Source organism: Melanotaenia boesemani, chromosome 12 (assembly GCF_017639745.1).
Source record: "Melanotaenia boesemani isolate fMelBoe1 chromosome 12, fMelBoe1.pri, whole genome shotgun sequence".
Classification (NCBI taxonomy): Eukaryota; Metazoa; Chordata; class Actinopteri; order Atheriniformes; family Melanotaeniidae; genus Melanotaenia; species Melanotaenia boesemani.
The window spans coordinates 376,455-404,295 of NC_055693.1; the positions used below are offsets into that span (position 1 = coordinate 376,455).

At 41.1% G+C, this 27,841-nt stretch overlaps 1 protein-coding gene and 1 long non-coding RNA gene across 2 annotated transcripts; one reads left to right on the plus strand and one right to left on the minus strand.

Moving 5' to 3' along the window:
* Window positions 1–902: 902 nt before the first annotated feature.
* Window positions 903–27,841, minus strand: arhgap15 (Rho GTPase activating protein 15). The gene is made up of 14 exons (XM_042002403.1): window positions 27,711–27,841; window positions 27,559–27,599; window positions 25,329–25,488; window positions 25,193–25,255; window positions 11,057–11,197; window positions 9,576–9,665; window positions 9,370–9,468; window positions 9,135–9,270; window positions 4,308–4,442; window positions 3,766–3,864; window positions 3,614–3,691; window positions 1,707–1,841; window positions 1,523–1,628; window positions 903–1,194 (listed from the first exon to the last, which is right to left on the minus strand). Exons 1-14 carry the CDS (start codon window positions 27,819–27,821, stop codon window positions 1,011–1,013), a joined length of 1,578 nt encoding a protein of 525 aa, XP_041858337.1. The 5' UTR covers window positions 27,822–27,841; the 3' UTR covers window positions 903–1,010.
* On the plus strand, window positions 16,542–20,845 carry LOC121650724. The gene is made up of 3 exons (XR_006012322.1): window positions 16,542–16,571; window positions 19,503–19,506; window positions 20,684–20,845. It is a non-coding gene; the product is annotated as an uncharacterized LOC121650724 (long non-coding RNA).

Consider the following 27,841-nt stretch of genomic DNA (forward strand, 5'->3'; position numbering starts at 1 on the left):
CGATTCCAAATCCTCTGTTCTGTCCATCAGCGTTGTGATCACCTTCTTCATCCGAGTTACCTCCTGTTCCAAAGCAGTGATTGTATCCGACTGCTTTCTTGCCGTCGTCTCCAGGTAAATGACACAACTCTGTATAGCAGCACTACGGGCCCCGCCAGAAATGGGCTTATTGTTACTCGGGGTTGAGGTAGCCTGAGACAGTGTAGCCTGGAGGCTAACGTTAGCTAACCTTAACCCTAACCTTAGCATTAACGTTAACTTGTCTGTTAGTGGTCCTGCATTTGTCAGGCATGGCAGTGACTTAGCTGGTTAAGATCCATTTAGGCGGTTGTACTCGTTAGCTGGTGACTTAGAAGAGTATTAGGGCTGAAATAAAGTGGTTACAGAAACGAGCAAAAGCCTCATTTACAGAATTCTGAATTGAGCTTTGCTACCTCTGTCCTCCCTACATGGCTCCGCACTGGAAGTCTTGTGGTTTGGGTATTAATTGCCTTTTTTCTGACATTTTTATTTCTGATCATTTCTGTATTCTTTTTAACTTGCCCTTTCCCTTGATGCTCTCTCCTGCTTGCAAAGAGGTCAGATTTCCAGCTCAGTTTGAACTTCCACAAGTCGTCTTCACCATGACTACAAGCTGCCATGTGATTGGCTGGTGGGATATCTGTGTTAACAGGGAGTTGAACAGTTGAAGCTGATGAAGTGGATGGTGAGTACAAATATGCACCTGTATGTCAAAGATGTCCTAGAACATAAGTGGAATTTCATTCATTTGGTGAGTTTTGTTCCATCCTGAAATCATTAGCTTGTTTTAAAAATTATGTTTGATGTGAACGATGATAATCTTTGAGATGTTAATCTATAAATCATCACAGATCTGTTCAGAAAAACATCTGAACTTTTTTCAGTTAAAAGTATTTATTTAACATCACAGCCTGAACAAAACTCAGCTTCAGTGAAATAACAGAAAAATGTGGCTGTTTTTAGATGAGTAAATGAGTCCATCAACCACGTTACTTCCTATCCATGTTGAAGAGCTCCTGGCTCTCAATGAGGATATACTCAACGATCTGGTTCTGGTATACCATGTTGACCGCCATGTTTCCTGCTTCCAGCTCTGGCCACATCAGCGTTGGGCCGAATACAATACCAATACCTTGAGTGGACATCAGGTTCTTCTTGGAAAAGACCAAAACGCTGGAAGCACCAAGGGGAACAAAGAAAACATGCAAACATGCTAAATTTTAGGTTTTTCACCAGCAGCAGATTTAACAATTAGTCTGAAACTTATTTTAGATTTTAATGGATCTTCTAAATATTAAACTATTTGTAATATAAGTTAATAAGACCCACACATCTACAGATACCAATAACAAGTTTAGCAGTGTGATAACAGAATGATGACTTTCTATTTAGTAACATTTACATCAGGGACAAATAAAAACAGACTTTCAATTCTTTCTGAAATAGTTTCCTTGAATTCACTGTTAAATGCTGTAATCAGGTAAAGCCATGGCAAGTGTACCGTTGCAGATGGGTGAAGAGCAGCTTCATGGTGTCATGGTTGGGTTTGGGCAGATCTTGAATCAGTTTCTTCACAGCCTGAATTTTCTGTTTGGATTCTTTGGTTTCTGTTCAGAAAAACAGCATCACTTTAATTATGAAGTTTGATAGTTTCATGTGTTTTTAATTAATCAGATTTTACGCACTGATGGCCTCCACTAAAGGCTGGAAGAACCTGAAGGGGAATAGAGGTTCCGGAAGCTCACGGAAAAACATCTTCAGGGCTCCAGTGACCACATGGATGTCCTCCCACTGACTGTGGTCCAAGTCCAGATCTTCCTCTGAGGGATGGGACATACAAAAACATACAGGGGTTTGACCCTTCAGCAATTTAATCCAGTTTGAGTCATACTTCCACCATTTCTTCTGTATTTGAGTCCTAACAGCTCAGTCAATATACTCAATTCTTCTAGTGATAATAATCATTAGCCACAAACATGTTTAATAACATTTGGTGTCTTATTTAACCCTGTTGAATCATATCTCATGGATGAAATAATACATTCCTTCCATCACATATTCCTGGTCAGTTCTCACTCTTTTCTTTGATCCCACCATCTCTTCTGGATCTCCAAGTCTACTGTAATTCTAACCTTGACCCTGCAGTACTTTATGGTCACATTTTTCTTTCTTTTCCTTGTTTCCTTGATCACTTTGAAATTTTTCTTCCCACTGGTTTTCAGGTGTTTTTTTAAGCATATCTTCTATCCAAACTTAAAGTGATCAGGATTACTCATAACTGCTAAATTTTTACTATTTATTTACCATAACACAATCTATATAATTATATTTGATATGAACATCTATATTTTCCTTTTCTAACAGGACTGCATTCAGCACTTCCGTCCGAGTCCATGATTAACTACAACAAACCATCACAGTTGTCATCCTTACCTAGAAGGTACATTATAGCAACTACCAGGTATGTTATGGCAACTAGAAAGTACATCAAAGACAAAGACTGTATGTTGTAGTGACTAGAAGGTACCTAATAGCAACAACAAAGCACATTTTAGCTACTAAAAGGTATATTATAGCAACTGGAAAATACAATTATAGGAACTAGAAGGAACTAGAAGGCACTGCAGCCCTGTGGCTGTGGATCCCGGCCTGCCCTTGCCTGGGTGTTGGCACCCTCTGTGGTCATGGGTGGGTCAGCTTCCGGTGTGTATGGATCCCCAAGATTTCATTTCCTCACAGCAGCGTTGAGCCAGATGTTTGTATTTTATTACTACTTTTATACTTATTTTAAGTTCAGAGACAGTTATTAGCAATGGGATTTCATCTTTGTACAAAATAGGGTCTGGGTTGGCGAGTGTGCATGAAGCTTGGTTTGTATGTGTGTGAGTTTGTGTGTGTCTGTGTGTGTGTGTGTGTGTGTGTGTGTACAATTATGAGGTGTGCCTTTTTATTTTTTTGTTATAATTTTGATGTGAAGGCTTTTAAATCTTGTATTGAATATGCATGATTTGTTTTTATTGTGTACAGCGCTTTGTGTTACCATGTGCATGAAAGGTGCTATATAAATAAAATTTATATTGAATGTTATAGCTATTAGAACAGATGTAGCTACTAGAAGGCACACTATTGCAGCTAGAAGGCACGCTATAGGAGCTAGAAGGTATCTTATAGCAACTACAAAGCACATTTTAGCAACTAAAAAGTATGTTATAGCAACTAGAAGGCTAGAAAGCATATTATAGCAACTAGAATGTACAATTATAGGGAAGTAGAAGGTATTTAAAAGCAACTAGAAGACACGTTATAGTAACTAGATTAGTTATAGCAACTAGAAGTTACATTACAGTAACTATGGCACATAACAACTAGAAGATATGTTTTAACAATGTGTTAGCATTTAAACCACATTCCAACATTTTTCTTTTATACAGTCCATACAGCAGTATGGATGTTAAGGCCAAGTGAACGCTTCAGACCGAGTGAATGCCTTGGGGTGAGTGAATACTTGTAATCATTGCAGGAAAAAACATGGGGAAAAAAATAAATGTTTTGTGGTAAATAATGAGATTTCTCTGAAGATGTGACAGTTCACCTTGATCAATGATGAAACGCAGTTTCTGGATTGTGGCTAGATTTCCACTGACTCTGTAGATCCCGTCGGCCTCCAGACCTGAAAAGGAAAACAGTCCATCCAATAAAACAAACTGATGTGAGTGGATGCACACCTACTGTCAATGAACATACCTCGCTTCTCAACAGCATCCAAACAGATCTGGACGAACTTTGGTACCGTGGTTCCTTCTCGTTTGCAGAGAGTCAACAGATGGCACCCAAACACTCGATCTGAGATAGTAAAAAGGAAACCACTTTCTTTTGGGTTCAAGTTTCTTTGATGACTGGTTAACATCTTAAATCATGTTTATTTTTTCTGCCCTAGTTCATTTGGAACAATTTTACCAAATTTCAGTTTGTTGTGACAAATCTTTGTTTCTGTTCTTTTAAAAAGTGACAGTTCACTATTGCATAAGACATCTTGTGTCTTATTTAAACATGAATAAATTAAGGTAAAATAAATGGAAAAATAAAAATATTCATCATAAACAGTTTTTAATGAGGAGATTTATCTAAACTTTTATCTGGTCATCTACTGTGTCTTTAAATTTATTCATCTGAAACCTTTGAGCTGAGAGGTATGCTGTTGATCCAAACGATTCAAACCCTCAATGCAATTTATCAACTCTTAATCCTTCAGGAAAATATTCGGACATCTCAGTTATAAAAACAACCTTTGATGAGGCCTTTTTCTTGTAGGGTCTTCATGGACGGACGTCTGATGATGAACTTCTTCAGTCTGTTCTTTACTCCGTTCTTGTCGGCACTGTCAGAGGCGCTGTGTTTCAGCTTCGAGCTGCTGAACATATCTATGAAAAAAGAACATGGAATAACTCAGATATGTTCCACCTGTATATTTATTTAATGGTCACCTGAACCAGTAGCTCTTAAACTGCTGCCAGCAGCCATAAAGCAAAATGATGATCTGAGTTAAAGTTCAGTTTTTATGCTGATGTTGAATGCTTTGTTTCAGCTGTGGTAGTTTAAAAGTTCTTTATAAATAGTTATTTTTTTCTTAATTTTTATTCTGATATTGTTTGCTGTAATTGTCTATTATGAATATATTTTCTACTTCTGCTGCTATTTAAACATGTCAAAATACCTGTTTTAGGGATAAACCAATATACAGAGATGCCCTTTTTAAAGATTGATAATGACCTTAGATTTAACTTAGATTTAGAAACTTTCTGTTCAGGTTCTACTGGAACGTATTGCTCCATTCAATAGAGTAGATCACCAGCATATATTAAACAGAAGTCTGGTGGGCCTCTCAGGCACTATACCTGCTCCTCAGGAATCCATGAAATAAAATGTGGGGTTCCCCAAGGACCAGTTCTAGGCCCACTTCTTTTTAATCTGTCCATGTTGCCTCTTGGGGATGTCATCTGGAGACATGGCATTAATTTCCACAGCTATGCTGATTAGTGTATAAATCTTCTGATATATATCAGAAGAACAAAGAGCAACTTGAAAGTAAGGTTGGCTGAACATAAGTACACAATAGGAACTGGTAACCCACAATATCCCATGGCAGTACACTATCAAGAGGCTAATCATGGTAATTGTGAGTCAATAATTATCACTTATACCATGTGACCTTCGACCTACCCACACAGAGCAGCTGCAGCTGATTATATATATATATATATATATATATATATATATATATATATATATATATATATAAATCAAACTGTTTGACAAATATTTTGTCATTTGCCCTGATGAAGGCCCTGTTGGCCGAAACGCATGCATGTATATATATTTTTAATTTGATTAGCCATGGTTTAATAAAGGCTTTTTATTACCCATCTTCTTGAGTGCCTCAGTTATCTCTTTAGAGTATAACCTGAATCCCTGAACTGAAGAGCATCAGAGGAATAACACTCTGCACACACAAGCTGCACTCCAAGCTTTCTTTTTCTTCTTTGATAATGAACTGATATTACTTAATCTGGACTGAAATCTACTTTAACCTCTTAGGGCTTAGCGATCACATACTCGTTATGAATTCATATGTTGGCACTTTCACTGCCATCTGGTGGTGGCAGAAGAGTATTATACACTTAACAAAATTTAAAAATGGCGGCCAACATAGCCCTCCCCTCCCTCTTCTCTCTCCCTTCTTTTCTCTCTCTCTCTCTCTGTCCCCTCCGGTCGAGTCCAGCATTAAGAGTTTGATTTACTAAAGTTTTTCATATCATCAAGAGGGACTTTATACATGTAGTATAAATCCCTGCTTGATAGAGTAAAATTGCCCGGCACCAGACGGCAGCCAGACATTCATTCTGTTTGCAATGATGCTGGACAAGACAGGTGAAAAAAAAAAAAAAAAAAAAAAAAATGGCGGCCAACACATGGTCTGATTCAAGTGGCTTCTTCATACACAAACATCAACCAAGTAAGAAGTCCTGGAATATTTTATGGCTTTATGGTTATATAACCATATTTGGTTTCCTGGTTGTCGGTGAAGGCACCATTTGGTCAAATGACACCTGTTCCGCCAATCCCATTCCTTGTAACCTCCATACAAGCCATCTGTGTTACTCCACCAACAGATCTGTGGGAGTAAGGCAATGGGAAGGTTGCAACAGGTGAGTCTTGTTCAAACACTTTGTTTGGTGTGTTTAGATATTGTTTAAAACTATGTCATACATTGTAGATGCTGTTAAACCACAGCTGACGCCAGGGTTCTCATGTGGGATGGATTTTTAAGAGGATTGGTGAGTCTGTTCTGTTTGCTACATGCCTTTAGCATTAGCATGCTTGTGGCTCGACCAACTAGCATAATGCTAATGTAGCATTACACTATTTTAGCATTACTTTCAAGAAGCTATGGTTATTAGGCTAGAGCCTTTTAAAAGCCATGTTGACCTAGCAGTTATGTTAATTTACTTGTGGATTTTGTGTTAATGCACTTTAATTGCAAAGAGTGTTGTATCATTTTAATTGTCTTTGCATTGTTGCATGAATGGATTTAATGTTTGATTAATGATTTAATGATATGTATTTATTTAATGTATGTACACCTAGACAAACCAACTAGCTAGTGTTTATAAACTCTGAATATTGGCCCTATTTGTCTGATGCAGGCCAGGTGTGCCCTGTTGGGTGCAAACCCTCCTCGATGGCAAGCTAGACTCAAGAGTCTGAACCCTACATCGCACAACAACCTTCTGCAGTCTGGTAGGAGGCTCTTGCAAGCCAGCCCACTTCCATCTTTTTTCCCTGCTCACCATTCACATTCACACTGGTTGAATAGCGTGCACATGAACATTTATTAAATTCTCATGGACTCTGTTATTATACAATTCATCCACAATGCATTGTGAAATGTGAACACAGTGACTGTGATATCAATTTGATATCCTTGATAGAGCAATTCCAACTGGGTTGAGTCTGCATATTAGCTCATTAAGTATTGTGAATCATCTGGTTGCAATAATCCAACTCCTGGAGTTAAACCTTGTGAAAAAAATTTTCTCCTGCAGATTGTAAATATTGTAGATACTGTCATTTTGTTTTTCTCATAATACTAAGGCAAATGACTGTAGAATAAAATAGAATAGTCTTCAGCACCATCAGGGGCACACAATGAATGACAGAGGAGATGAACATGACTGGTACAACAATGAAGAGCCGACTTGCTGGAGTGGAACATTAGTTACTCAGTAACTAAGCCATGAAAAACGCAGGAAGAGGAACCTCATCAGAAGTTTCCGCTGGAGATGGAAAGTTGTTTGTGGTATGACAACAAACCAGTACTGATGATGTCTGTTGTTCGTGGTGTACTGGTGGAAGACACCTGCCAGCACTGGGATAAGAAACTGAAACATGTCTGTGTCTTGTGACCAAGCATTGTACATGAGTACATGGCTTTAGCCAACAGCTGCCTACTCTACCACAAAGACCATACAATATCTGCTGGACCAAAGACAAGCCCCATCCAGTTCCTTCAGTTCTGTATCAAAGTGGTAAAGATTCTCTTGGCCCAGCACCATGGTGCAGATGCAGAATTTTCAGATCAGTCAGTGGAGGAAGATTAAAATCAAGGGCTCAAATGTTATGTGATGGAGTTGCTCCATGTCTTGGTCCACAGAAGAGCCAATGCCCACCTCCAAGAGATGATCAGCCTAAAAAATGCGATGACAACCAGGATGCAGTGGAAGAACCCAAGTGCGTTGTGTGACCTGCAAAGTGTTCTTGTACTTGCAAACCGAGCGCAACTGCTACTCAGCCTTTCATTCATAGGTGCTGTACAGGTTCCTACAGTGACTGTAACTTTTCACCTATCCTTTTTGTTACATCACTAATGCATAGTTTCACAAGCCAGACTGTAACTACGACTGTGGGAGAATGTTTTTTTTTTTTTTTTTATTGTGTTATTTTTACTATGACCTTTACAGTAATCAGCTGATACAAACGTGACAGCTGAAAATGCTTTGAATTCTTCTTGTTTTATATTTTGTTACAGGCATACAATGTCATCCTGCAACTGATCTGGTAGTCTTAACTGGTTAAAACGGACAAAAATGTAATGTTTTTTTATGTTTCTGCTCTCTGAAAATCAAAACCTGTTAAATATGTGTTCTGTGTTATTAATACATGCAAAAGAGGTCAGGAAAAAAACTGCTGTGTTCAAGCTGGAAACAACGTTTTTCAGTCTATTATCCAACGTTGATGTAATTGTGCTTTATGGAAATTCAGAACATTAGTCCACATATGTGGACATAATTTTTCTTTAAAAGTACATAACATCAAAATATGATGATTTTGTTTATATACTAAGTGGGTTAAAACAAACCCAAATAGCAAACAGAAAAAAAGCAACAACTGCTTGGGCCTTAAGCCTGGTACACACAATTTTTTTAATCTTGTGAGATTTTTCATCTGGTCAAGACCTCACACGTAAAGATAAAAAATCAGTTTTGATCGTACTGTGTGTGATGTGCTCTGAAAATTTAATCACAGAACAATACACATAAAGATGCTGTCCTGCAACCCATCTACAATCTAGTCCTCCAAGCCGGATAAACATTGAAACGTAGAAGAACCATAGCAACAACCCGCAAAAAATGAAGAGAAATCATAGTATCAATTGGAAAACACAACACTCTGCATGGAAGGGGATATATAGGATGAGGGAAAGATGGTGGTCTCGGGACTATTGTTAACAAAAAAAGCCAGAACTGGAAAAAAAAAATACCAGACTGGAGACGACGTGAACACGGACTTTGTTTACTTCCTTGTTCCCCTGCCAGCTTGCTCTCTGATTTGCTACATTTCGTACAACGTCACCACTGATGCAGTCAAAATGCACGAGTTATCGCCGTTCCTCAAAAATTGGCACTGAAATAATAACCATGTCCAATGTTCCCAATTGTCGGACAGGGAAATCTCACAATGATCGGGCGTTTGCTGTCCAAGGTCAGGAAGAGGCAAAATCTGGACAAAAGCAGGCCAAAAATCGTTGTATGTACCAGGCCTTAAGCAGCACTTACTGATGGAGCGTCTGTGAACCGGGTTTGGCTGCTTGGTTCTGGGGATCGCAGACCCATATCCAGGTAAGGAGCTGTGTCTGGACAGGTACTCTGTGCTGTTTGACCTCCGCAGAGGAAATCCTCTGTCATCTTTAGTCTGAACAGAAAAGTGATGCAAACATTTACAGAAATGTTGATTTGAATTCTAAAAGATGCTGAATTAAGCAGATTTCCAGTTTTATGTGTGATTTCTTACTGATGAGTCAACAGTCTTTCTGATGGCGTCGTACCACTTACTGGCAGCAGAGTAACTGTCCGTCTGGACCAGGTACCCACTTCCTGTGTTGGTTGTAATCTGGAAAGCATTAAACTGATGACTGAAACTAGAATCATTGTGGCTGGAGGGTAAAGAAATAATCCGGCAGCAGCTGCAAATCTTCCTTCATTGTTTGTGTTTCTTACCTGGAAGACATTTTTCCTGCTGGATTTCTCTGTCGTCCACTCAATAGCAGCCCCACAGAGTTGAACCACATCTGTTTTACCTCCTGCTTTCTGAACACACACAAAGTGGATGTAAGGTTAAAAGGCATGTGCTTCATAGACCCTTAGGTGTAAATCATCATGATTATAGAGCTAAACAAGCAAACATGTGGGAGTGCACATTAATGTAACATGGGCTGTTAAATCCAGAATAGAGTTAAACCGTTTGTTTAATCACATCAATGCTCTGAGATCCAGTGACACAAACATGAAGTGATTACAGGGCGTCTTGATGGAGTCTCACACAGCAGGACACAGAACAAATGTAAAGCTGCCTGAATGACAGAAACAAATCCAGGAGTTATTCCCATCAGGTTCAGCAAAACTGAACTGTGATCATTTTTGTTTCCCTGACCTCATCATCCTCAGTGAGAATGACCACATGCACTTGGGGGGTGCTTTCCCATTGAAGCTGATCTAGAGACTAAAGTATGGATTTCCTCTGCCTACAGCTCCCTCCTGCCACAATGTGTTTGTATCTGAGATGGAGACTCAAGTCTGGGACTCTGACCCATTTTGACTTGGAGTCGCGTTTGGAGATTCATGAACAGTCTTTTTTTTTTTTTCTTCTTTTTTTTTCATGATCTTCTCTTAGCCTGTCAAAACGGTAATAAAAAGGGACCAGTATAGGAGCAGCAAAGTGGGCCATCTGTGGTATAAAAACCCAGGGTACTGGAACCACCACATCCACCTTAAAATACACCTGGAAAGGTTAGTCTCTGTAATATGAAGCTATATTAGCATCTATGTTAGGAACGAGCTCAGAGCAGCAGCAGCATAAATATTAGCTTGTTACTACTTTTGTACTGAAATAATGTGAACTTATCAGATAGGCTCCACTGACTGTTCAGAGGAGGAATGAGACATTTACTGAACATTTTCAATTAACTGACTTTGCCATCATCACGTTAAACTGGGTCCATTAGACCCACAGTAAACAGGGTTTTACTGGGTCTGTTTATTAGAAAAGCACACTCTGTTGCTGATTAAAGGAATGTATATTAGGCCTACAAGTACTGGACTTTTTTTTATTTTATTTAAATTTTAAAGTTAATACTTTCTTTACTCATCTTGCAGAGTTATTTCAAGTCCTTATCAAATGTATCACGATGTTTCTGATGCACTGGTGCAGGATTACCAAATGTGGACCTGTTGATCCAGAGAAGTAAAAAGGAAAGTAGAAAAAGCAAGAGGAGACAAAGATCCAGTAGATAGAAGCAACAAGCTTCAATCTGACCTAACAGCAGACAAGCAGCTGCTACACCTGTACAGAAACACAGCAGAGAATTTCCTACAGCTTTTACAGGTAAACTAAGCAGACAATCATCAGGAGTTCCTGGGCATCATCATTCCAGGTCACTAGGTCTGTTTTTTTTATTTGAATTGAAATGGTTTTTTCGTACCACATGAGCTTCTTGTTTCTCTTTATAAAACAGCAGCTGGTCTGAGGTCAACACAGTCCACATTGAAGTCCAGTTCTTCCTCTGCTTCTTACCCCCCTCTGAGATCTTGGCCACATTCAGGTGTTCACTCTTCATATCCACCTGGAAAAAAAGCAATCAATTTATAAACATGGACACAGCTCTTCCCTTTTTATACATCTCACTATTTTGGATGCTTACTCTGCAGTATATTAGCTGTTTTTAGCACTGTATTCCCCTCAACAGAGATCTCTGACTAAATCAGAGTTCATCAGACCAAATCAGAATAAATCAAACTAAATCAGACAAAATAAGACTAAATAAAAAAACATCAGATCAGATCAACAAATCATAATCAAGTTTATTGCCAAGTAGCTTTACATGTACAAGGAATTTGTTTTGGTGCGTGGGTGCCAAAAAGATCAAATATATACACAAAAATATTAAATAAAACTTCTAAATAGGAAATTTACTCATTTAAATCAGACTAAATCAAACTAAATCAGACTACATCAGACTACATCGGACTAAATCAATCTAAAGATTCAAAAACTTATAGCCAGTTCATTATTTGTCAAAACAGAGAATTATGATGCTTTACTCCCTCACCATTCAAATGACACAAGGACATAAAAATAATTTAAGACATACATAAAGTAAGACAACCAAAAAAAAAAAAAAAAAAAAAACTAATTAAACAAAATAAATAAATAAAAATGAAGGGGCAGACGGTTTATTGTTCAAAAGTAGATTTCCAGTTAAGAGGGATGAGGTAGAAAGGGGAGGTAGTAAATAGATTTCAGTATCCTGGCAGCCTGGTGGATAAAGACGTTTGGCCACTAGGGGGAGCAGCCTGGAATCTTCTCCCTGAGGCCAGGAAGCTGGACTGGGAGTGTGAGTGGTGTGAGGGATCCTCAACAATCCTAAAGGCTTTGCTGGTTCTATTCTATTCTATTCTATTCTATTCTATTCTATTCTATAGACATGAGGAAAGAAAAGTTTTAACCTGGATTTAAAAATGTCTACATTTGGTGAAAGTTTAATCTCCACTGGCAGCTTCTTCCATTTGTTTGCAGCATAACAGCTAAATGCTGCTTCTCCATGTTTAGTCTGGACTCTGGTCTGGACTAGTTGACCAGAGTCTTTGGATCTAAGAGCTCTGCTAGGTTTATATTCTCTGAACATATCACAGATGTATTCTGGACCTAAACCATTCTGGGGTTTGTAAAAAAATCAGAAGAAGGGTTTAAAATCTATTCTGTGACTGACTGGAAACCAGTGTAAAGATTTCAAAACTGGTGTGATGTGTTCAGATCTCTTAGTCCTGGTTAAAACTCTAGCAGCAGCATTTTGGATGAGCTGCAGATGTTTAATGCTCTTTTTAGGAAGTCGTTTTAAGACCATTACAGTAATCCAGTCTACTGGAGATGGACCATGGATGAGTTTCTCTTGGTCTTTCTGGGAGACTAAACTTTTAATTCAGTTGACGTTTCTGAGCTGGTAAAAAGCTTCTTAGTGAAGCTCTGATGTGGCTGCTGAAAGTCAGGTCTGAGTCTATCAACACTCCAAGGTTACCAACTTGGTCGGTGATTTTAAGAGCCCGAGTCTCCAGGTATTTGCCAATGCTGACCCTCTTCTCTTTCTACCAAACAGAATCATCTCAGTTTTGTCTTCATGTAATTGTAGAAAATTCTCCCTCGCCAGGTGTTTTTGCTCCCGGCTCTGACACAGTAAGTCTGCTGCGCTGCAGTCGTCTGGTGAAAGAGACACATAAAGTTGTGTATCATCTGCATAACTTTGATAACTAATGCTATAGTTCTGTAATATTTGACTCGAAGAGAGCAGATACAAGTTGAACAGAAGAGGTCCAAGGACCGACCCCTGGGGGACTCCACAAATCATGGCCACTCGCTCAGATTCATAGCTGCCAATCGTAACAAAATAACTCCGGCCTTCTAAACAGGACCTGAACCAGTTAAGGACCGCTGCAGAAAGTCCAACCCAGTTTTCCAGCCTGTGCAACAGGATTCTGTGATCTACAGTATCAAACGCAGTACTGTGATCCAGCAGAACCAGGACTGATACTTGACCAGAATCAGTATTCAACCTAATGTCATTTAACACTTTGACCAGAGCTGTTTCAGGGCTGTGATGAGGTGGGAAGCCGGACTGAAATTTATCAAGATTTCCACTTTCTCTAACTCTATGGGGAAAATTGATATTAAGATGGTTGTTGCTCCACAATTTAATTACATCTCTATGATGATACCGGTAATCATTTCTGATGGGATCTTTAAACGGTATAATCTTATGATTACAGATTTCTTATGGAATGGGAGGAAGCCCAGAATTGGTCTGACGAAACCGTTTGCTTCTAGGGATACTGGGGGACTGGCCCTTCTGAATATGGAATTATGTAATATAGCTTTTGAAATGAACAAGCTAACAAATCACTGGACAGATCGTTGGTCACATCCTTGTTGGGTTAAGATCGAGAAAGAACTTGCAGCTCTGTTTAATACTGTAGAATTGCTATCACAGGAAAAAAAGCGTACAAGCAGACAGAAGAAAAATCCCAATCTTACAACACTTGGTGGGTGTGGGCAAGAGCACATAAGATATTGGGGGTCTCACAGTACAAACAAAGTTATTCTTCCATATGGAATAATCATAAAGGGGATTTCTGGAGGTATTTACAGTTGAGAAGTAGTGTGAGTTCTATTTTTGGATTGAAATGGGCAGTGGAAAGAGGGATTAAGATTGAAGAATTTCTTAATTGTGATCATACTCCACACTCTGCCTCGCTATTTTATCGAGAAATGTTGAATATTCAAACAAGGTTGTGTAAAAGCTTGAAATTAATTTGGCAAAAGGATCTCAATAGTGAGATTAGTTTAGACCTATGGCAGGATGCAATTTCAAATGTGGGCTGGGCTACAAGGGATGCGAGGGGGAAGCTCATCCACTATAAAATGGTACATAGATATTATTTTACACCTGTAAAATTGGTTAAATGGGATTATCCCAGGACAGTAAATGCTGGAAATGTCATAAGGGACTGGGCACATTCCTTCACGTCCTATGAAACTGTCCTGTAGTAATACCCTTTTGGAAGGAAGTGCTGAAAAACCTTGAGGGTTGGCTTATACAGCCTTTACCGGAATCCCCACAACTATGCCTGTTGACGGATAAGGCTATAATGCCCCCAGACCTTACCAAAACAGAGCACATGCTGATTGTAACTGGCTTTATTGTTGCGGCACGGCTTATACTACGCAACTAGAAGAGCCTGTATAAACCAGGGATCATAAAGTGGAGTCAGGTATGGGAAGTTTTCTTGGTTTGCATAAGAGGGGTAGCGCCTTAGAGGAGTGGTGGGACGGATATATGTGTGAAACATGAGGGGTGCCAGGGGTGGGGGCTGCCTTTTGAGTTTCAGGGCAAATGTTTGTTTTTCCTTTTTTCCTTTTTATTATTTTTTTTTCTCTCCTTACACGGTTTCTCATTTCCTTGTTGCAAGATGCAACAACAAGAAATGTTAGTCTTTTTGTTTTGCATTTGTGAAATGTGAAATGTGTGTGACTATGATAAAGCAAATAGTTGTTCATTATAGAGGCGTGTAGAGTCCTTTTCTTTAGGAGGCTTAATAGCAGCTATCTTTAGTGACTTGGGAAAAATGCCTGATGCCAGTGAGCTGTTAACTATCAGTAGGAGACCACTTTCTACTGAGGTAAAAACTGTTTTTAAAAAGTCGGATGGTATCATGTCCAGAGTGCATGTTGTTGATTTTAAATGCCAAACAATTTCTTTTGGGATTTTTAAATCAACCATATTAAATTGCAACATAACATCAGAATTATTTCCGGGTTTTAGACACAGACTAGTTTTCTTGTTTGACTGTGTGGAATTATTATTTTGCCTAATTGTTTTAATTTTTTGGCTAAAAAAAGTTTGCAAATTGGTTGCATTTCTCAGTGGAAAGGAGCTCTGGGCTTATCTGTATAGGAGGATTTGTAAGTTTTTCAACCATAGCAAACAGTGCAAGAATTGTTGACATTCCTGTTAATCATTCCAGATAAATGCAGCTCTCTGGCCTTCACAGCTCATTGTTATAGTTACGCAGGCTTTGTTTGTACGGCTCAGAGTGAATTTGAAGTTTTATTTTCTGCCATTTCCGCTCAGTTTTTCTGCTTTCTCTTTTTCGGCTGGTAACCACAGTGGTGTTTCTCCATGGTGTTTTCTGTTTGCTCAAGGTTCTCTTGATTCTTCGGTGCAACAGCATCCATTACATTCAAGACTTTCAGACTGAAATGATCCAGGAGTGCATCAACTGCTCTGGTTGTTGGTAACATAGCTATAGCCTCCACAAACTTAGCACTTGTTCTAATCATTAATGTACCCTGAAGCTCTGTGGTGACCTTTAATCGTTTCTCTTTGGCTCCAAAAACCATCACCTCAGTTTTGTTTTTGTTTAACTGGAGAAAGTTCAGACACATCCAGTCATTAATCTCCTGAATACATTTACCAAGAGCCTGTACAGGGCCTCGGTCTCCTGGTGACATTGTAATATATACCTGTGTGTCATCTGCATAGCTATGGTAACTAATATTGTTCTTTATGACCTGTGCCAGTGGGAGCATGTAGATGTTAAACAGTAGAGGCCCCAGGATGGAACCTTAGGGAACTCCACGTGTAATTCTTGTCTGTTCAGATGTAAAGTTACCTACTGACACAAAGTACTTCCTGTTCTCTAAATAAGATTTAAACCAGTGTAGCACCAGAGAGGCCCACCCAGTTCTCCAGTCGTGACTAATATATTGTGGTCAACTGTATCAAATGCAGTACTGAGGTCCAGTAAGACCAAGACTGACATTTTTCCAACATCTGTGTTCAAACATATGTAATTAATGACTTTGGTCAGAGCAGTCTCGGCGCTGTGGTGCTGTCTAAAACCTGGCTGGAAGACATTGTAGCAGCTGTTTTGTGTTAAAAAGTCATTTAGTTGATGAAAAACGGCTTTTTCGATTATCCTACTTAGAAAAGGAAGATTTGAGATTGGCCTGTAGTTGCTCATTTGTGTCTTGTCTAGATTGTCCCTTTTTAGGAGACGTTTGATTACAGCTGTTCTTAAAAGTTCTGGGAAGACTGAAAGACAGTCCAAGAGAGGGGTATAATCATTTGGTCATACCAGCTTTTGAACTATATTCAAAAACGTTCATTGCAAAATTTAACCAATTTTTTTTTGTGTCATTTCTGTGTGTTTTTGTCAAATCACCCCTATGATGAGGAGAAAGCAAGGACCAAGGTTTCCCTTGCGCAGACATTGGTCACCGGGGGCCACCTCTGAAGCCAGGCCTGGAGTTGGGGCATGGAGGTGCGCGCTTGGTGGCCGGGCCTTTGCCCAATTGGCCCAGTCGGGCTCAGCCCATGATATGGGAATATCTAATTTGTGTCCTAAAATGACCATCTGTATACTATTGGTGTTATATAACTGCTTGTTCCCAAGTGACCACCTGCATGTTATATTATTCTGCTTGTTTTGGGAACTGTGTAACTGCCTATCTTTGGAAGGGTGAGAAAAGGGTGTCTTGTAAATATGTTTACAAGACAGGATCTCAGGACTCATCCTCGCCTGTGGGAAAGGACTGGCCATCCTCTCTCTCATGCGATGTTGTGTTTTTTCTAAATAAGTATAAAGACGGGGAAATCCCACATCTCGGTAGAGTCTGCTGCGGGTTACGTATACGAACGCCCAGCCGGGGTTTTCTAAGCCACTCTACCGGGACTGTTGGCTCTCCAGTCCGTGTCAAAGGTAGGGCAAGCTATGCTATGCTTATAAGGCTGAACCCATTGAGATGTAATGATGAGTGTCATGAGCTGCGGGGAATAAACCTGACACACTTATTCTAGCACTCTGACTTTGTGTGTTTCATCTGCCGACCACCACGAACCTCTAAAATCACATATTACATTATTGGCGTCACGAACATTTAATAAATTGTAATTGATATTATTTGGTGGCTGCGGAAATGTTTATGAAACATAATAAGAAGCCTCCCGCCGTGGAGCAATCTGATGTGCCAGGTTGGACTGGCGAATGGAGTGAAGTTGCGCTCTGTCTGCGGGACGGCGGTGGTCGTCCCGAGCCGTGGGGAGATGCTGTGAAGGACGGCTCTCTAGCGGCTGCATTGCCTGCGCTTAAAGAAATTGTTGTTCCTCCGACATCCCCGTTGGGGGGGATTCAGAGGCGTGCGTGGTTTTGTGCATCAGCATGGCGTGTATCGCAGGAGAAAAAAGAACAGTTGGAAACACAGCTGTCTTTAGCCAGGCAAGAAGTAATGAAAATGCAGGCAGAGAAAGACGCACTGAATCACTGTTTGAACAAAGCTTTGGTGGGATTGGCTCAGACTCGGTGGCAAATGCGGAGGAGACCGCCCCGCCGTACTGACCCTGCCAAAGTCCGTACCGTGGCTGCACGGGTACGGGAGGATGCTAGTTGGGATCCCATGAAATGGGATGAGGATGTCTGGGACGAGGCTGAAGGGTTAGACTGGTATCAGGCAAAACCAGTGACCCGTCGTCGCCAGACTGAGGATATGGCTCAGTTAATGATGAGGGAAGGAGTGTTTCTGGGAACGGCTGATGCATGGGCTGATATGAATGTGCCCAAATCAGTACGGGATCAGCTGATAAAAACCAGTCCTCCACATTACAGACCCCTGGTGTTGACATTAATGTTAAATGCTGTAGACAGACCTGCTTCTGCTGTACAAGGGATGATAAGAGAATTAGAAAATCTGGCAGATGGATTTTACTGGACCATTGCCAGTCTCACAGAACTGTAAATATGCATGTACTGCTGTAGATACTTATTCTGGAGTATTGATAGTTCACCCCTGTAAATTTAGTAATCAAAAGGCAACGTTAAGGTGTTTAGACATGATTGAACAATATTATGGCATGCCTGTGCAAATTCAAACTGATAATGGATCACATTTCACAGGTCACATGGTAAGGAGATGGGAAAACCATGTAGAATGGATTTATCACATTCCATATCACCCACAAGCAGCAGGGTTAGACAGAGTAAAAAATAGAAGTAAAGTGGAATAAAAATAGAAATAAAATAAAGATAGAAATCCAGAGTGGATTGGCAGATAAAGTGCAGTGGCAAGATGATGACTATGTAAATAAAGGATGTGCAAAGATGATACAGAATGTTGAATGATGTGCAAAGGATACAAATATTGTATAATTATATGATATATAGTATCAGAGCGACAGTTATAGGTTGCAGTAAGTGGTTGACTTAGTCCAGTTGTGTGATCGTGGCTCTGGCAGAGGTAGATGAGTTATGAGTTAATTGAAAGACTAAATGGATTATTAAAATCCTCACTGAGGAAAGCCTCAGGTGATAATAGTTTAGATAATTGGAAGCGCAATTTACCAGAGGTGGTTAAACAAATTAATAACAGACCCCTTGCAGAAGGAGTGACACCACTCACTCAAATGGTCATGGTGCGAAAGTGTTAAAATGTGGAAAAAACAAAATGATGCTAAATTCCACTGCGAGCCACGGCTCAGCAGGTTTTGGACCTGACAAGTAAATATAGCTGCTGAACCGTTTGTGGTCACTAAAGGTGACAAAATAGCTCAGCTGGTTATAAAACCATGTAATATGACAATGGTGCAAGAAATAACAACACCACAGGTGTTTACTACTAGAGGTCAAGGGGGATTTGGATTTAAAAGACTAATGCTGTGTGCTATATTCTTCTGAAGTCATGTGTCTCTTTCAGCCTGGTGTGCCTGGTGGATGTCTGAGTGGGAGTGGAGGAGGTTGATCGGAAGATCCAATAAGGAGGGGACGCAGAAGGATCCTCGCTAGGGCCCGCCTGAGACCTGGTGGTGCTGCCTGCTGGGGCATGCTGCTAGCTGCCCTCACTGTCACTGCGATGACCCCCCACCAGTCGATGGAGGAAGTGGTTCAGTTTCGAATGGGCTGGAGGAACGCAACAACAATGAGGCCTGTTACATTGCCAATTTATCAGTTAAGAAATGCTCGGACTAACCCTTTTATTTACCCAGTGGACGCATTGCCAAAGGAACTAGTAATTAAAAATCATACAGCTCCACTGGTGACGACCTGCCAGGAAAAAGCACACGCTGTGGTTCGAACAGGAGAAATCACTTGGACAATGTTGTCCAACACTGGAAATAAAGCTAGCCAGGCCGTTCATCGCCTGGGGAACTGGATGCCGGTCCCTATAGGACCACAAAAAGAGACTGCAATCATTTTACAACAACAGTTGAAATGGCAAACTAGATTGTTTAATGACACTGCCGATGTTTTAATAAATGTAACCAAAGCTATTGATGCAACTGTGTGTGGTTTACAGGTGATATATTCCCGACTACAGGAGGAGAGGTTTGTACGGGTAATAACTACACCTAACCCAAATGAATGGAGACGATTGTTTGATATATCTGATGCTTTATGGTTACAAATAAAACCTGAACAGACTCGATGTAATATGACCATGTGTACAGTAAGTTGGATACAGTGGAATGTTACTCAAGTAATCACCATCTGTAAGATTCAGGTATTACCATTGATCGTACATAATAAGTATATGTTTTTGAGAACTCACGGTGAATGGTTTAGTCCCCAAACCAATCACACGTATGACCTGACGGACTGTGAAACTACTGATCGAGGCCAAGCCTGCCTCTTATCTAAAGGGTATAGAAATCCATGCTTTACAGGAGACACGGCACTGTGTGAATGGTTTATAGAACCAGCTAGCGACATGCTATGGCAAGTGGGCCCCAACACCCTTTGCGTAGCTACTACTCACAACCATACTCAGTTGCCTACTGTACCGTTCTCAGGTTGTTTAAAAGGTTTACACCTATGGAATTGGCACAATGTAACTTACAGGTTGACTAACTTTACCACAGAATCTCATCTGACGGCTGTCCAGTGGAAAGTGTTACACCTACCATGGCGAATTTCTCTGGAGCGTTTCCAAAGTGCACTGTCTCGCTTCCGTGATCTTAAAGATATTATGTCTAGCCATTCTCAGAATGTTACCCGTGCCTTAGTAACAACTCTAGTTAACCGGGAACAGGTTTTGCATGCAGCAAAGATGGTGGAGATGGACAGTGCTCATCACTGGTGGGACATTTTTTCAGGAATGTCTGTCACCGCTAGAACATATGTAGCTCCACCATTATTGATTCTTGTGGCTATTTTATGTGTGTTGACGCTATGCAATGTATTAACATGTCTTTATATACGCCGGATTAAACAACGATTGTCTAGGACCATATATCACACTGCCTTAAGATGATGCACATACATATGTTAGCAGAAGATGGACCTTATGGAACGATGTGTTATCATGTAACTGTGGATACAGATACTGATGTAGATCAGTTCACTTATATGCACTGGAGTAATCAAGATCGATGGGTGCACAATGATGTATATGCCACGCGAATGGAGTTGTTAGATTTCGTGTGTCATTGGGTCAATACTATCTGCCAGGAGTATCAACATGCTCCTGGCCATACTGAAGATGATGATGTTATCTGGGAAGGTGAAAGTTTTATGAATTAAGGCCATTTTAGGCCAGAGGTGGAATGATATGGGAATATCTAATTTGTGTCCTAAAATGACCATCTGTATACTATTGGTGTTATATAACTGCTTGTTCCCAAGTGACCACCTGCATGTTATATTATTCTGCTTGTTTTGGGAACTGTGTAACTGCCTATCTTTGGAAGGGTGAGAAAAGGGTGTCTTGTAAATATGTTTACAAGACAGGATCTCAGGACTCATCCTCGCCTGTGGGAAAGGACTGGCCATCCTCTCTCTCATGCGATGTTGTGTTTTTTCTAAATAAGTATAAAGACGGGGAAATCCCACATCTCGGTAGAGTCTGCTGCGGGTTACGTATACGAACGCCCAGCCGGGGTTTTCTAAGCCACTCTACCGGGACTGTTGGCTCTCCAGTCCGTGTCAAAGGTAGGGCAAGCTATGCTATGCTTATAAGGCTGAACCCATTGAGATGTAATGATGAGTGTCATGAGCTGCGGGGAATAAACCTGACACACTTATTCTAGCACTCTGACTTTGTGTGTTTCATCTGCCGACCACCACGAACCTCTAAAATCACACATTACAGCCCGAAAGGGTGACATGGGACCCTCCCATCCCATTGACTCACCACCTGTAGGAGGAGCCATAGGGGTCGGGTGCAGTGTGAGCTGGGCGGCTGCCAGAGGTGGGGACCCTGGCGGTCTGATCCTTGGCTGCAAAAGCTAGCTCTAGGGACGTGGAATGTCACCTCTCTGGCAGGGAAGGAGCCTGATCTAGTGTGCGAGGTTGAACAGTTCTGGCTAGATATAGTTGGACTAACCTCGACGCACGGCTTGGGCTCTGGAACCACTGTTCTTGAGAGGTGCTGGACCCTCTTTTATCGTGGAGTTGCTCCCGGTGAGAGGCGCCAAGCAGGTGTGGGCATGCACATTGCCCCCCAACTTGACGCCTGTACATCAGGGTAGCCTCCCTCTGCCTTCAGTTGGGGAGATGGGTCCTGATTGTTGTTTGTGCTTATGCACCAAGTGGCAGTTCAGAGTACCCACCCTTTTTGGAGTCCTTGGAGGGGGTGTTGGAGAGCACTCCTTCTGGGGACTCCCTCGTTCTGCTGGGGGACTTCAATGGTCACGTGGGCAATGACAGCGAGACCTGGAGGGGCGTGATTGGGAGGAACAGCCTCCCTAATCTAAATTCGAGAGGTGTTTTGTTGTTGGACTTCTGTGCTCGTCATGGACTGTCCATAATGAACACCTTGTTCAGACATCAGAGTGTCCACATGTGCACTTGGCACCAGGACACTCTAGGCCGCAGTTCGATGATCGACTTTGTAGTCATGTCGTCGGACTTGCGGCCGCATGTTCTGGCCGCATGTTCTGGACACTCGGGTGAAGAGAGGGGCGGAGCTGTCAACTGATCACCACCTGGTGGCGAGTTGGCTCAGAAGGTGGGGGAGGATGCTGGTCAGACCTGGCAGACCCAAGCGTGTTGTGAGGGTCTGCTGGGAATGTCTGACAGAGTCCCCTGTCAGAAAGAGATTCAACTCCCATCTCCAGCAGAGCTTCAACCATGTCCCGGGTGAGGCGGGGAACATTGAGTCCGAATGATCTGTGTTCCATGCCTCTATTGTTGAGGCGGCCAGGCGCAGCTGTGGCCATAAGGTCGTTGGTGCCTGTTGTGGCGGTAACCCCCAAACTCGTTGGTGGACACCTGCAGTAAGAGATGCCGTCAAGCTGAAGAAGGAGTCCTATCAGGCCTTTTTGGCCTGTGGGACTCCTGGAACAGCTGATGGGTATTGACGGGCTAAGCGAAACGCAGCTTCAGCGTTTGCTAAGGCAAAAACTCTGGCATGGGAGGAGTTTGGCGAGGCCACGGAGAATGACTTCTGGGCAGCTTTGAGGAGATTCTGGTCCCCCATCCGGTGGCTCAGGAGGGGAAAGCAATGCTTCGTCAACACTGTGTACAGTGGGAATGGGGGGCTGCCAACCTCGACTTGGGACGTTGTGAGGCGGTGGAGGGAATACTTCGAAGACCTTCTCAATCCCACCAAACACGTCTTCTGATGAGGAATCAGAGTCTGGGGTGGCTGGTGCTGGCTCTCCCATCTCTGCGGCTGAGGTCGCGGTGGTGGTTAAAAAGTTCCTCGGTGGCGAGGCCTCGGGGTGGAAGAGGTTAACCCAGGGTTCCTTAAGGCTCTGGATGCTGTAGGGCTGTCTTCGCTGACATGCCTCTGCAGCATCGTGTGGACATCGGGGACAGTTCCCCTGGACTGGCAGACTGGGGTGGTGGTCCCCCTCTTCATAAAGGAGTGTGCTCCACCTACAGGGGGATCACACTCCTCAGCCTCCCCGGTGAGGTCTATTCAGGGGTGAGGAGGTTCCGTCAGATAGTCCAACCTCGGATTGAGGAGGAGCAGTGTGGTTTTCGTCCCTGTCGTGGAACAGTGGACCAGCTCTACATACTCTTCAGGGTCTTGGAGGGGGCATGGGAGGTTGCTCAACCAGTCTACATGTGCTTTGTGGACTTGAAGAAGGCATTCAACTGTGTCCCCTGGGGACTCTTGTGGGGGGTACTCCGGGAGTATGGAGTGCCGGACCCACTTGTACGAGCTGTCCGGTCCCTGTACGACCGGTGTCAGAGCTTGGTCCGCATTGCCGGCTGTAAATCAGAATCGTTTCCAGTGCGGGTTGGATTCCGCCAAGGCTGCCCTCTGTCACTGATTCTGTTCATAACTTTTATGAAGTATAGCATCTAAGATATAAAATTTCTTTTAAAGTCCATTCTGTTTAGTGACCAAGTTCCTCAGTTTTTCTAGTGTAGTTAATTATCAGTGATATGATTTTTTTTAGCTTGATGTATATTATTTTGTTTAATTTTCTATTTCAGTAAATTATTAATTTCTCTTATTAATTTCCCATCTTTTATGTATAATTTTGGGACCAGACTTAATAATTTATTTTTTGATTTATTAATTATTCGGGGGGTTAGGGTTAGACGAAGAGGGTTAGATGAATAGATGAAGCTTTTAAAAAGAACATAAATATATGATCAGTGAATGTGGAGGTAACGGAACCATCTCTTCTTAACCTGTTAAGCCCGACGGACCCACTGGTGGGTCCAACAGGTGTAAACACAAATTCATGTGTGTAAAAAAGTTACTTTAGTGATGTAAGGATATTTTATTTATAAAGAAAACCTAATGCCACTAAATCAACTCTTCAAGTGCATTTAGTCAACAAAGAATTTGTTTAATAACAACTTTAAAATACGTATGCCACAAACAACAGCGCCACCACAACCAGTAACACCTGAAACAAAATGCAACACAACGCGTGATCCGTTCACTCCACCGCAACATATTGGGTATCAAATGAAACTAGAAAAGCTGCACTTTCATATGATACCAAGCATAAAAAGATATACAGAAGCCTTATCAGATAGCATGTTTATCACCAAATACAGCACCAAATCCCAAAGCTATTCTCACAAACAGCCACATCTTTTATTTCCTTACCTTTTGTGGTCATTTTCAGTCTATCCACATTGGTCTTCGACCAAAAATCACAGCGTAATAATCCATAATGGTGCAACTGCACCATGCGCTAACATGTCATACGCACCCATTCACAGCCATTTTGTTGTCTTGTTGTGGGTCTTGGCAGTGTAAATAAAGTTTGGTTGAATTCTACATCTTACAAGCTTTCCGGCGATATCTTACACTTGAACAACACTATCTGTCAGGTATAAATACTTGCACGTAAACAAAGGAGCATCGTTGCCATTTTGCTGCAGTTAACGCACGTGGGCGCACCGGAAAGAGCGAACATCGAACAGCGTTCATTTCTTTGCTTCATTATAACTTTTTATCCATTTAGAACGAAGGATAAAAGCCATGAACATGTCCAAGAAATTACAAAGAACCAAATACAACGTGTTGGAAGTTCTGGAGGAAATACAGACACAGCACAATTTGGCACAGTTTGGGTATCCAAGTGGCCAAATAGAAAGCCCGCCTGGTACTATCCACACTAAAACCTGCATAAAAGCTATGAACTTTGTTCTGTTCTCATGAAACTTTGTACAGTTGTAGTCAAAGAGTTGCTGAATCCATGCAGTGGTATATTTATGCACAGAATGATTTCTGTCATGTTTTCATCTGTGTACAAAAAAACAAACAAAAAAATTGCTGAGGATATATTTTTTTTAACCTATGGTTTATGACAATTTGCACAAGCATTTTAACATTCACAATGTTTCTGACACTGGATTTATATTCCATAGGGTCTTACCTATCCATTGAGACCATGCTTATGTATATTGACCTAAAGATTACAGAGTTATTGTTGATTTAATTTGGGTAGGTCAGTTCAGGCAAACCACACCTCCAAAAACCCTCGGGCTTAAAGGGTTAACCATGTACGAGTTAGTACAACTGTCCAATCATCCTGCATCAGGATTCTTTCTCCTCACCCGATCGTCACAGTCGGTGTGATTAGACTTTGAAGTTTTGCACTTACCAGTGGTTCAAATGCGACAGCTTCTGCATTTTGTTGAGATTGATTTCTGCGATGTCGAGAGATCTGAAAAATACAGTGTTAGTTAAAAACTTACTGTAAATTGAGGAGGGATGGAGATTTTTTGTGGTTTACATACTGGTTTCTGAGGAAGGTCAGTGTCCTGCAGCACCATGGACTTGGACTGACTCAGGCGGTCTCCAGAACTCTGAGGGGTCTTTATACGCATTTGCACTCCTGGTGTTGCTGTGCTGGGAAGCTGAATCAGCGGCACTTGTTTCACCTGAAGATTTGTTATTCTGCAGATAATAAACCATTAAAAGATGAGATTTTTCTTTCACTTCTTTTAGGAAAAATTCCAGTTTTTATATTTTTTTGCTATTTTTTTTACTGTATTGACTTAGATAATTGTAAATAAATTCAGGTGTCAAGGGGTTAAAATGTGTTTTCCCCATGTTCTACTGTCTCCCTATGCAGCTTATGATGGAGGATTGAGTCAAAATTCAGCTGCAATCCAATCTGTTGGGTTTCTTAGCTAGGCTATTATTTTTTTAATAAATAGCTTGTATGAACACAGCTATTAAAAACTGGACTGAGATGTAATTGGATCAAAATTAATTGGCATGAATCGATTTGTCTGTTTGTACAGCAGCAGTTTACAACAAAGTCATCTCAAGGACTTTGCAAAGGTGAACTGAAAAAAGTGGCAGGTCTCTCTGCAGTAAATGAAGTCTACAATGTAGAGTGAAAATGAAGGGATAGTCTACTGATGGGCCCCTGTACTCCTGGTCCCTCTGTCCAGCACAGTGCTGTGGTCTTTCAACGGGTCAATCCAAGACCCGAGGTGAACCTCCACCTTTATAACTGTCCTCAGAGTCTAATCTTGATTATAATGGCTCCTTGTGCAAGATGCTGCATTAATAAGCATAATTACAATTATTTGCATATCTCACCTGAAGCATGCAATAAACTGTTTATATCACTCTACCTTACTCACAACTTTATTTTATTTCAATATTCTTCCTACTGTAATCTAGTGGGTGCATTGTTTCTGTTAGCCTTTTTCAACTATGCATCACTATATGGAGGGTGAAGCGTTTTGGACAAGGACACAGTGACAGATTGACTGAGATCATTTTGGGCTTCCAGCATCCCTGCGAACAGGACACTGTACTTACTGTTTAACTAGTTTTTACTTGTTTTTCCTAGTTTTTAACTTTTTTTCTATGTTAAACTTCAGTCCCTCTATCTTTTAATGTTTAACACAAACATTGGTTTTACTTGATCTGATTCCTGGACAAACAAAGATCGACATCGACACTAAAGATAGCTGCTATTAAGCCCCTCCTAAAGAAAATGACTCTAGACGCCTCTATAATGAACAACTATAGACCGTCTCTAACCTCTTTTATTTCCAAGATTATTGAGAAAGTTGTATTTCACCAGCTTCATGACTTTTTAAATGAAAGTGGAAATCTGGATAAATTTCAGTCCGGCTTCCGACCTCATCACAGTCCTGAAACAGCTCTGATCACAGTGGTAAAAGACTGGTTCTGGTCTAGTACCAATCCTGGTTCTGGTCTAGTATCAGTCCTGGTTCTGTTGGATCTCAGTGCTGCGTTTGATACTGTAGATCCTAGAATCCTGTTGCACAGGCTGGAAAACTGGGTTGGACTTTCTGCAGCGGTCCTTAACTGGTTCAGGTCCTGTTTAGAAGGCCGGAGTTATTTTGTTACGATTGGCAGCTATGAATCCGAGCGAGTGGCCATGACTTGTGGAGTCCCCGAGGGGTCAGTCCTTGGCTCTGTTTGTACATGTATGTGGATGTCTGTGTGACTGTGAGAGACAATGATGGGTGTGTTCTTAAATTGCTATGTCATATACTTTGGTGTGTGAAGGCTTGTTTTACTTTAAAATGCGTAAATTTTTTTCATCATGCAAAGCACTTTGTGTTGCCTTTGGCAAGAAAAACGCTTTATAAATCAAGTTAGATGTGAATTGATTAACAGCTGCACTTTAACTAGCCACTGAACAGCCACTGACAGAACAAGACAAATCCATTTTCAATAAATAAAAATTCATGAAAAACTATAGAGGCAAACATTCCACTCTTGGAATAGCTTGAATAATGAGACAGCTACACATAACACACATAAGTTATTCATTTCATGGTGTACAAGGTGTCCTAATTAATGGACATTTAAGATGACTATGGGTTGTCTTCATTTTTATTTAACTATAATACCATGCTAATATAGCGTTAACTTTGTATATTTAAAAATAGTTTCCACCAGCTTTAAATGTCCAACATTTACCTACTTTCCGTTTCTCCTCTCTAACCAAAGATGCCTGTTTTTAAATTCCCCTACCTGACTCCCACTCCACAAGGCCGACCAGGTCGAAGTCTCTTCTACGAGCATGCGCGCGCAAACACACACACACACACACACACAGAGAGAACAGCAGTATGAAACCACCACTTTAGTTAGCTATTTTTTATATGATTTAATGTGCCAATCACCTGCTGTTTAACACACGAATGCCCAGGTTGGACGACAGCATCAGTCAGACAGACAGCCAAGCTGATTTCTCTCTGTGGCTGCTCAATGTCACTTTTGACGGAATTCCACATGATCTAAAAGGGCCTGCTTT

What these genes read in the sequence shown, in the direction of transcription:
- arhgap15 (XM_042002403.1), bottom strand. Translation starts at nt 27,821, where the DNA reads ATGTGGAATTCCGTCAAAAGTGACATTGAGCAGCCACAGAGAGAAATC. An exon ending in CTGACCTTCCTCAGAAACCA is followed by an intron (nt 25,256 to 25,328) that starts GTATGTAAACCA and finishes TGTATTTTTCAG; the next exon opens with ATCTCTCGACATCGCAGAAA. An exon ending in AGAAACAAGAAGCTCATGTG is followed by an intron (nt 9,666 to 11,056) that starts GTACGAAAAAAC and finishes GTGTGTGTTCAG; the next exon opens with AAAGCAGGAGGTAAAACAGA.